The 10,774-nt window shown below is 52.7% G+C and overlaps 2 protein-coding genes across 5 annotated transcripts in view; both read left to right on the top strand.

The window, feature by feature from the left end:
- Positions 1-6,077, top strand: part of SAV1 (salvador family WW domain containing protein 1) — a 44,815-nt gene extending 38,738 nt beyond the window's left edge. For both annotated transcript variants that reach the window (XR_002440718.1, XM_021403542.1), the window contains one exon: positions 5,364-6,077. Coding sequence is in view for 1 of the 2 variants with exons in the window: in XM_021403542.1 (XP_021259217.1) it covers positions 5,364-5,919 (556 nt within the window). In the remaining variant the exon portion in view is untranslated. The remainder of the gene's footprint in view (positions 1-5,363) is intronic.
- MAP4K5 (mitogen-activated protein kinase kinase kinase kinase 5) overlaps positions 7,420-10,774 on the top strand; it is a 58,455-nt gene continuing 55,100 nt past the window's right edge. Inside the window, exons 1-2 of one of the 3 annotated variants that reach the window (XM_021403541.1) lie at positions 7,420-7,904; positions 8,037-8,258. In XM_021403541.1, coding sequence (XP_021259216.1) covers positions 8,160-8,258 — 99 coding nt within the window. In that variant the 5' untranslated portion in view covers positions 7,420-7,904; positions 8,037-8,159. The remainder of the gene's footprint in view (positions 7,905-8,036; positions 8,259-10,774) is intronic. The other 2 variants (XM_021403539.1, XM_021403537.1) reach the window with 2 other exon arrangements.

Here is a 10,774-nt window from a genome sequence, read left to right as displayed (position 1 = left end):
CTCCGAGCCGCGCTGCGTCTGGCGCGGCTGCCGCGGTGGAGCGGGGCGGGCGGGGGCGCCGGCAGCATCCCCGCCCGCTACGGCGTAGCACGGCCCGGCCCGGCCCCGCGGGGAACGCTGGCGGCGGGGGACAGCTCCTGCTCCACGCCCGTCCCTTCAGCCTGCGGGGCTGCGGGCAGCCGGAGCGCAAAAAGGTGCGGCTCCAGAATCACACAATGGTCGGGATGGAAGGGACCTCGCTGCCCCCCAGCCTCACCCCTGCCGTGGGCTGGGTGCCCCCCGGCTCGGGCTGCACAGGGCCCATCCACGGCCTGGGGCACCTCCAGGGATGGGGCACCCACAGCTCTGGGCAGTGCCGGGGCCTCACCGCCCTCTGCGTGAAGGATTTCCCCATGACATCTAACCCAAATCTCCCCTCGTTCAGTTTAAAACCATTCCCCCTAGTCCTGTCACAATTAGACCTTGCAGAAAGCAGCTCTCCTCCTGCCTACCAGTTCCCTTCAGGTACTGGCAGGCCACGGTGAGGTCTCCCCGGAGCCTTCTCCTCTCCAGGCTGAACACCCCCAGTTCTCAGCTGTCTCCTTAGCACAGGTGCTCCAGCCTCCCAGCATCTTTGTGCCCTCCTCTGGACCCGCTCCAGCAGCTCCAAAGAAGACCTGGCCGTGGGCACCCCAGGGCCTGTGTGACCACACTGGGATTGCTAACACGTACCAGACTCCCCCACATCAGTGAGCTCTGACCCCTCGTATTTGGGATTGATTCATCGCTCTTTGAAACCGTGACTCAGCACAAGTGCATGGGAACACCCAGGTGCAAAATTTGGGCAGTGAGCAGCCCGGCCCATGGTGTATGGCAGGTGGTAAGGCACGCTGATGGATCCAGGAGCCATAGCTGTGTGCTGCCCTTCAGAAAGGAGCACAGTGCAGCCCTTGAGGCACGGCCTGCAGTGATCGCGGGGGGGGGACTGCACAGACAGAAGCTAAGAGGGATGGGAAAAGGAACTAAGCCCTCAACCATCAACAAGTGGAGACCTGGCGGGAGTTTGCTTCTGCACACTGTCCTCGTGGTGGCCAGGGAGAGCCAACAGCTGTTGGGATCTGTTGGATGCACTGGAGCTGGTGGGATCCAGGGTGAAATTTCAGACATGAACTGATGTTACGTTCCAGGCAGCTCATAGGTGCAAGCTGTGGGTGCCCCATCCCTGGAGGTGCCCAAGGCCAGGCTGGATGGGGCCCTGGGCAGCCTGAGCTGGTGTCTGTGTAGTGGTTGGCAACCCTGCCCATGGCAGGGGGTTGAAACTGGGTGATCTTTGAGGTCTCTTCCAACCCAACCGTTCCGTGAGTCTATGGTTTTATGTGTATATATAAAATGAAGCCATGCGTGCCTGTTGATTCTTTGAAGCAGCCCAAGAAGCAGACAGCGTTGCAAGAGGGGATTTCTTATGCTGGAGACAGGCAGAGTTCAAATAGGTTGAAAGAGGAGATTAAAAGAAAAGCAGCTGGGAAACAGAGAGAGGAAAAAAAAAAAAGGAGGATGGAAAGGAAATCTGTTAATTTGAAAGTCTAATTAAGCCAAGATGGCTCAGGTCCTGCTTTCCTCATTCCTTTTGAGAACTGCCGTTTAGGTCAAGCTTGTCTTGCCCCATTTACTGGCATGTTTTCCCTTTCGCTTTCCATTGTGGCATCTTTGCTCAGAGGGCGGTGAGGCCCTGGCACTGCCCAGAGCTGTGGGTGCCCTGTTCCTGGAAGTGCCCGAAGCTGTGGATGGGTCCCTGTGCAGCCTGAGCTGGGGGGTACCCAGCCCATGGCAGGGGTGGGGCTGGGGAGCCGTAAGATCCCTTCCAACCCAACCCAACCCAACCCAACCCAACCCAACCCAGCCCAAGTCATTCTCTGATTCGTCCTGCCTTCATTTTTCCACCCATGAGCAGCCCTCCCTCGGAAGCATCCTTACGTTCTTGCTGCCCAAGCGGCTGGATCACAAAGAGTCAATTTCAGGGCTGAGCAGGCACACAGTAGAAGGATTCTTGAGGAAAAACAATGCCAAATGGGGGAAAGGCAAAAAGAGAAAGCGCCGTGCAGCGAATGAGCATGGCCATGGGGTCAGCAAGCTGCAGTGCTGGGGGATGCAGCACTGAAAAGGCCACAGAATGAGCAGAAAACCTGGATTTAAACCCAATAATGCACATTGCTCACGGGGGCAGTTTCATAACTCACCTTGCCTCGCCTGGCCCACTTAGCACGGCAGCATTTACCATTGCTTTTCCCATCCCCAGTCCTTTGTGAGCAGAAGCATTGTGCAATGCTTATGTAAGGGCTGGGTGGGTGCTGCACAATCTCTGCTCCACTTCGGGTGCCACCGCGCACTGGGGGCTGCTCAGAGGGTCCCCATTATCCCATCCTGTCCAGGCCTGTTCCCATGCTGCTGTATGAGGTTCTGGAACTCATTCGCTGCTTCCCCACGGTTGTTCTTACCACTTCTGCCTGCTCACTCTTTGCTTCTTCGCTGCTGCTGCTTAATTTCATGAGAAAGTGCACGGGATCCAGATCTTAGCTGCTCTTCTCCTAAGCACTTACACTCCTCTGTGGCAGTGATTTGTCATCAGTTTTCATTGCTGTGTCCTTATTCTCAGGTTAAGAGGCCGATATTCCTAGGAAATATCAAAAAGGGATAAAACAAAATCAGCTTTTCACCCCTTCCTGAAAGCTGAAACCTGTCTCAAATTTCTGTTCATTTTTTTTTTCCCCTTTACTGAAGTATTTTTAAGCAAAGCAGATCCTTGTTGCTTAGGAAATCCTCCTGTTCCTGCGGTTCCTACTTCTCACCCCAAACTGTGTTACGACCACCCACATATACATGGGGATTGCAACCAGAGGAATTCTCTTTGCTTCTCCAGTTAACATCGCTGCACACCAGAGCTGTAACAGAGCCATTTCACTCGTAGAGGAGATGGAATTTCAGCAGTTAATTAATTAACTTGCTTAATCACCCTGCGGGGGGGGGCCTTCCTCTGGAAGGTGCTCTGTAAAATGAAGGAACTAGTTAAGAACACAAGAAGTGATTGAGATAAAGGAGATATCAGCCAAAATCTTCAACCAGAGCGACCTCAGAGTGCACGTGGGGACAGCTGGGTTTTCTGGTCAGGCTGAGCATGGGAACAACAAGCGGTTGCACAAACCTTGCAATAAACAGATGCAACTCTTCTAATCTGATTTAGACCACCAGGCCAGTTTCCAGTTGGCCCCTCACCCCAAATGGCACCCTCAGGACTCCTGCAAGGTTTTGCTGAACTGGAACAAAATATCCCACTCTCTACCGTGGATTCAGACAATACCGGTTTTGCAGGACGAACCACAGCCTTCCCAGATTTCTCTTCCTTCCTCATATTCCTCTGTAAAGGTCACTAAGAGCTTTCATGAGCCCTGCTTCCCATTTATCTCCAACATTGTTTTTAATTCTTTCTTTCTCTCCTACGCCGACGGACGGACGGACGCTATATTCAAAACATCCTTCCCCGCCGGTCTGTTTTCTGCAACGTGGCTGCACTAAGTCCAAGCCAAAGCCTGCGTGTGCCAAGTTTGTTTCTAGGATTTCCCCCGAAGATACACCTCTTCCCAGGGAGAGGGTTCCAGCTCCTCTTGTGCCTTGGCAGGAATACCCACGCGGTCCACCTGCCTGCATGATTCAGCAAGATGCTCGCAAAGTGTTCCAGCCAGGTTTCTTGCACCTGGAAGCAGGGGCAGCAGATGGGTTTCCAAGCAGTTCTCTGAAGTCCCCTCGTTAATGTGGCTTTGAATTGAGCAGCCACGTTTCTCTGCATCTTCATGCTGAGCAGTTGCTGCTGGCGAAGCTGCCAGCTCACCTCTGCCCTGGCTTCCTTCCTGCCGAACGCAAACAGCACGCTCAGCTGCAGAGCAACCTGGGACACAGTGATGTAAACAAGGTGACACAGGAGTGACGCATAGCCACCTGCGCTCCTCTTCCTTCCATGGAAAGCAAATCCTTGCCCATGGAGCTGGCTTCAAGCTGGCAGAGGGTCTTGCTTAATTTTGGTGCCTCTTGGCAGCCTGGGAAGGCTTTGTCCTTCCAAACCTAGGTGGCTTTTCTCTCCTTCCAGAGCATCTCAGCAACAACCTTTCCTTTCTGCTCTTGCAACAGGCTATCTTCGGTCCTCTTACTGGCATGTTTGGGTTTTTTTTCTGGCGTCTTTTGTACTGATCCTCGTGTGCTCGCTGTTATCCCAGCTGTTCCCAGCTCCAAAGGGATGCACCAACAAGGAGAGGTCATTCCACCCTTGCAAAACCTGCCCTGCCCCATTGTCTGTGGGTCCCACCAGCAGAACTCAGCATGAAGCAGTGTGAGCAACACTGTCAGCTCCTGAAGTGATGCTGAGAAGCTGCTGTATGCTCAGCATCCTGCCTGCTGCAGGCAGAACTAGATTTGGTGTCAGGGCACTGCCCTGGAAGTAGCTTCTCTGTCGTAGAATCATAGAATGGCTTGGGTTGGAAGGGATCTCAAAGATCACCCAGTACCAATGGCCCTGCTGCAGGCAGGGAAGGTGCCAGCCACCAAATCAGGCTCCAGTTCAGGCTGCCCAGGGCCCCATCCAACCTGGCCTTGGGCATCTCCAGGGACATGGCAATGGCAATGGATGGATATTCTCCTCAGTCCTTCCCTCCAGGAAAGCCCCTGGCTCGTGGCAGCAGGGAGACATGTTGTAGCAAAAATATATGTTTCATCACAGAGGAAAAGCAATCTGAAAAACCCAAACCACAAACTTAAAAAAAAAAAAAAATTCCCCTAGGGAAAATGCTGCAGCATTTCTTGAGAGCCTACTTTGTCTCCTCAACAATGAAGTTTGATGTAAAATAAAGTGCACGGCATGAATCAACGAGGGGGAAAGCCGCAGGCCTTGTTGCTGATTCCTGTGCCTTTGGCTTCCTTGTTGCTGTGCATCTGATCTATTTTAGTAGTCAAATGCACCACAACCATGAAGCAGCCTTGCAGAACAGTTTTAAACACCTTCAGCGTGAGTTGGCATTAAACAATGTGAAATTAAAGATGCTTTGGCAATCTCACGAGAAGTAGGGCCGATTCTTTTTTCTGTGTGCTGATGTTTCATAGCTCGATTTCCTATTTGAGAATGAACAGCCGTTCACGTGCACAGCACTCTGTGCTTCTTTAAAAAGCACTTTTGTAACATTGTTCAGCTAGAAATTGGTGCAGCTTTGCATCGACCGTTACCAGCTAAATCTCATTAAAATAACCTTCACTGTTCTTCTTCTCAAGACTACAATGCAAACAGATCACATTCTCTAATCCTACGTAATGCCTTATGTAAAACCACTTAACATTCCTTCTAGGGCTGGGACCCATCCAGATGAACGATGCTGCATAAAAGCACATTCCTCAACGTGCTTGACCAGCAGAGCAAGGTGGTTCCGGGTGGTAAATGCAGAACGGAGATCGACATGTGCTCAAGAGGCTGTGCCTGGGAGGATGCAGTGTCATGCCATGTCTTGGGCTGAATGCTTCACACATCTCGCTTACCCCCGTTCTTGCAGTCATAGAATGGCTCTATCAATAGACTTGGTGCTGCTGTTACTGATCTACACTTTCCAGTGGCGCTTCCAGGAGGGACTGAGACCCAGCTGGGGAAGGTGGAACAAAGCACAGATCATAAGGCAGCCATGGAGCTCACAACATGGGCAACACGCTCCAGGAAACCAAACCTCCGAGTGGGAAGCGAAGGGTAACCCAGAAAGGACAAAGAAGGAGCCCTTGCATTACACTGCAGAGCCCTTGGATCCACAAAATGGTGTAGGAGGCCAAGTCTTAATGCACCATCTGCTACTGGAAAATGAAACGGCCTTTCCTGTGCTGTCATCTGATGGCTTGACGGGAGCAGAAAATCTGTAAAATGAAAAGTGGTGTTCAAACATTCAGCTGAGGAAGAGGAAAAAACCAGAAAGGACACAAACAGCTCGCTATCAGGAGCGCAGGAAGCTAATTTATAGGGGAGAGGTAATTGTTTTGTTGGAAATCGCTAGAGGAAATACAGCCCTCTGAAGGGTAAATAGTTTTTTCTTTTCTTTATTTGCTGGGTGTTCAGGAAAACTTACGTATTTATGTTGGAGAGAATATACAGGATGTAGAAAGCTTTCAGAGTACAAGGGGAAATGAAATGCGAATCTCTTTAAGTTGGCAGTCACGTGCTTCCCTGTCTCTCTGGAAGCAAGGCAGTTTACATTTGGAGCCCGCTCCTGAAAAGCACCATTTCCAATGAGCCCATAAATCAAAGCCCAATAAAATCAGACGTGACTGTGCAATTCCTGAGCGTCAGCATATGCAGCCTTTGAGTTCAACCTCAAACGGTGCAATAATCCTAATGAGTTATGCTAGAGAGCCTGTGTTTTGAAGGAAAAGCTTACGCAATCAGCGCTGCGGTTTCAGGTACTTGCACGTGGCATTCCCAAATGTGCTGCGGTAAGCTAAAAAACGCAGACTCCATTTTAAATTGGGAAGCTGCACCGTGCTGCTTTGTCAATGCGTTGGGCCCGGTTGGGCTGTCTGCCTGCCAAAGAGGCCTGATCTGTTCCCAAATAACCAGCCCAGTGTCCCGAACACCAAAAGGCCTGTACATCTGGCATCCATTTCATTCATCCTACCAAGCTTCTGCAAACATATTTCCTGCATTGAATATGTGGTATTTTTTGCACCTCAACACTCACACCTCCTTTGTAGGCCTTAATGATTTTACTGTGTAGCGATACCGCTGCGGATTCCAGCATTCCTCTGCTCCACGTCTGGGCGCTTTGGTCTATTAAATTGTTCAGCAGCCATTTGAGAGACCACGGGTGGGTTTTACTCAGGCCTTCAGCTGCTTCGCTGGAAATAAGGCAGAAGGGCAGACAGAGAATAGCTGCCATCTCAGTTTCAAAGCTTTTTTGAGTTAGGAGCCCAAGGAGTTGAGTTCCAAAAAGCCCAAGTTAATTCTTGTGTGACTGTCACCACAAAGCTGAACGTCGTGGTGCTTGATGTGTCCACCAAGAGCGTTACGTGGGATGGCTGCGAGGCTGCGAGCCAGCCTGCAAAGGGCCAGGCTCACCGCGTCCCCAAGTGCCATATGCCCATGGCTCCTGACCCCACCGCTCCCTGGGCAGCTGTGTCACTGCATCACCGCTCTTTCGGAGAATAAACTTTTCTTCACATCCAACCCACGCTGCCCCCAGTGCAGCCTGAGGCCTCCGCCTCACGTCCTGCAGCCAGCCACCGGCTCCAGGTGCAGCCCACACAGACAGCTTCGCCTTCTGCCGTGCCACGGCCCTTGTCTGGCAGATGTCACCGTTCTCAGCTCTGTTTTCCACGACTGCTGTTATGCCGCCCTTACTAATCTGACTCCCGCCCTTTAGATATTGATACGCATCGATAAGATCCCCCTCAGCCTTTTCTTCTCCGGGTGCACAGCCCCTCATCCCCATCGGGATGTGCCCCAGGCCTCCGCCATCTCAGCAGATCCCCGTCTGCCTGGAGCTGGGGAGCCCCGCGCTCCAGACGCGGCCTCCCCAGGGCAGAGCAGAGCAGAGCGGAGCCGAGGAGCTCGCCCGTGGCCCTGCTGGCCGAGCTCTGCGCAACGCAGCCCTGTGAGGGCGGGCGCCGTGTTACCGCGCCCGGGGGAGGAGGAGGCGGCCGGGGAGGGCCGCGAGTTCGGATCCGGCCGCGCCGTGGCGCTGCGGAGTCGCGGAGACGCTGTGCAGTGCCGTCCCGTCCCGTCTCGTCCCGGCGCGGCGCGGTGCGTGCGTGGGGCCGCGGCGGGAGCAGGAAGGAGGAGAAGGGAGGAGAAGGGAGGAGGAAGGAGGCGGCAGCGCGGCGTTCCCTCAGCGCCGGGACAAAGGGCCGCGCAGGTAGGGCCGGGCTGACCTGGCTGCGGAGGAGCCGCCGAGCCGCTCGGGGCCGGGACCCCCCTCCCCGCTGCCCCGCGGAGCCGCGGCCAACGGCCGTTCCCAGCGCCCCTTCTCCTCCCTTTGTTTTGTCAGCCGCGGCCGAGACCCCTCCCCGGGCGGGGAGGCACTTCCCGGCGCCGCAGCCATGAGGGCCGAGGGCCGGCGGCCGCGCTAGCAGCAGCCCCGAGAGGAGGGCGGCCCGCGGGGCCCGCCGCCATGGAGCGGCCGAGCGGGGACATCATGCGGCGGAACCCGCAGCAGGACTACGAGCTGATCCAGCGCGTGGGCAGCGGCACCTACGGCGACGTCTACAAGGTAAGGGCTGCCCGCCTGGGCCCGGCCCCTTCTCCCGGCCCTGAGACTGGGACCGGACGGCGGCCCCCAGCACCCGGGGAGATGTTTCCAGGCCCCGCTCGGAGCGCTGCGGGCTGAAGGCGGGCGGTATTTACCTGCTCGGAGAGCGCATCGCTTCGAGCACCTGATTAACAGGGTGCGAGTTTATCCCCGAGGTTAATAATAGCCCGCAAAAGGCAGAAGCAGATTAAAGCTCTTCAGAAGCTGGAGCAGAGCTGGAGCTCGCTGCTGGGCTTGCACTGAAAGCCAACGGGCGCTGCTCAAACAGTTACAGCCACAGCTGTGTACGGCGGAGGTGTGGGCGTCCCGTGTTCCTTCTGTAGCCTTTCTCAGGCTGCCCCGAGCTGTGGGTGCCCCAACCCTGGAGGTGCCCTTGGGCATGGATGGGGCCCTGGGCAGCCTGAGCCGGGGTCACCCAGCCCACAGCAGGGTCCCTAGATGGTCTTTAAGTCCCTTTCAGCCCATCCCTTCAGTGATGGTTCTTTGAGCCTCTTCTATTTACCAGGGATGCTCAGCAGCTCTGTAACGTTTTTGGCCTGTGTGTCAGCAGTCCGGATTTCTGAACTCCGTGGGCAGAGTGGCTGTGATGTTGTACTTTGTAATGCTGACGAGTGTACACGAAATAGGCCTGGCATGACCGAATTTAGGAGCAGAGGTGCGTGGCTCTGCCACATGAAAGGCGCCAGTAATTGCTGCGTGCTGGGGGAGGGCTCTTTTGCTAATGTTCAAATTGGAGTTTTATAGTTGTATCTCATTCCCTTCCCCCTTTGAAATGGTTACTAATGGCCTCGGGGAGTTATTTTTAACTATTTCGTTTTCATGCTTATGGATATTTACCTTCTTTTTTTTTTTTTTTTTTTTCCTAGAGTGCTGTGCACAGATCAGTCAACTTCTTTGCTGCAAAATCTGGCCCGTAATAATTAAGAAGGACATTTTGGGTTTCGTAAATCTGAAATGTAGTGTGCCTTCAGCTGGTTTGTTTGGGTATAGCATAGGGCAGCGTGCTGAGAAGCGACTGGCTGTGTCACTGGGAAGTGTTCTGTGTCATCCCTTTGCTCCTAGTGGGGAAAAAAAAAAAAAAAAAAAAAAAGAGGGATTCTGTTTCTCATTATCCTGCTAATGAGCGGAGAGCTGTGCTGACATGTCCTATAGTTTCCGGTTCCGGAGCTGGCTGGATGCAGGGCCCTGCACTGTGCCCTGTAAACATTGCCCTTTTTAAATATAACATCCCCCCCCTCCCACCAAACCCTCCTCTCTTTGGGTCCTGGTAAACATCCTTCTGCTCTGCAGGGGCCTCAGTGATAAACCCTCTCCTAGTGCAACCTGAGAAATGTAAATCAAAGCCTTGCACGGTGTTGTTACGCCTCTAAAGCAAGTGTAAAGTTAATGAGTTTGAAGGGAGCTGGGGAGCCCGCATCTTTTTCTAGGTTGTTGGTTTGCTCTTTGTTTTCATAGAGCCCTGCAAACAGGGGGGAACTGTGTCGAGGGAATACTGAATGGGATGGCGCAGGCTGTTATGGCAAATACGCAAAGGCAGCTTCTTTTTAAAAGCCACCGATGTCGTGTTCATTTTAAAAGTAACCAAGGTAAACTTCTTTTCTTGAAAGCAGTCGATGTGTAAACATTGTACTTTCAGTTTTCTGTGTCCCTGGTAGGGCTCTTAGCACAGATGGCTTGCTGAGTGCTGTCAGCAGCGTTTAGAGAAAGTGTTTCTCAGTCAATACCTGATTGTTGTGATGTTTCAGAGCTCAGACAAGGTTTGTTAGAGCGCTCTTAAATTAAAATGGAATTTTCCCCTCACCTCTTCAAGTGGCTCCTCTGCTCCATCACTGTAATGAGTCACCGGTGTCTTCAGCACAGTTGGGTTGAGGATGCCAAAATGAGGCAGCCCTTGTGATGGTGGGAGCTCTGTCTCTTTCTCTGTTGCTTTTTGGTGGTGGTGGTTCATGCCTCAAATTCTTCTTGGGGCATTTGGTAGCTGTCAGAGTAATTAGTTCTTTTCTGGAAGTCGAAGGCGGGGGTTAAGCAAATATTTGTGTTCACTCTTAGGTTACAGAAACATACTTAAGGCCTTTCTAAAAATCTCCTGTCCCCTTTGCTTTTCGTAACTACTGTGGAAGCTTAAAACTAGAATGTGTTTTCTTAGTCTTGGTGTTTTTTTTCTCTGTCACATGGCACACAATGGTTGCTTGTAGGGTGCTCATAATTACTGGATTGTTGGTGTTGTTTTAATATTTATTCCCCAAAATGCATTTCAGGGTGGGGGAGAAACCATCCTTAAATAAACATTTTCTTATCTATTCACAGCGAGTGGAATTGGATCCAAGTTTGGGCCTGCCAGTCGTGGGAGTGCACTTTTCATTAAAATCCTAGTACAGTCGTCGTTCCATCTGTGTTGGGAAGGCCTTTTCTTACTTTGTGTTAGAGGATTTTGTTGTTAAGCTGATACTAACCCGTCGGAATAACTTCTCTCAAAG

The sequence above is a fragment of the Numida meleagris genome, chromosome 6 (genome assembly GCF_002078875.1).
Source record: "Numida meleagris isolate 19003 breed g44 Domestic line chromosome 6, NumMel1.0, whole genome shotgun sequence".
Lineage (NCBI taxonomy): Eukaryota > Metazoa > Chordata > Aves > Galliformes > Numididae > Numida > Numida meleagris.
Note: the sequence above shows the minus strand (reverse complement) of the source record. Positions and strands in the feature narration are given on the sequence as shown.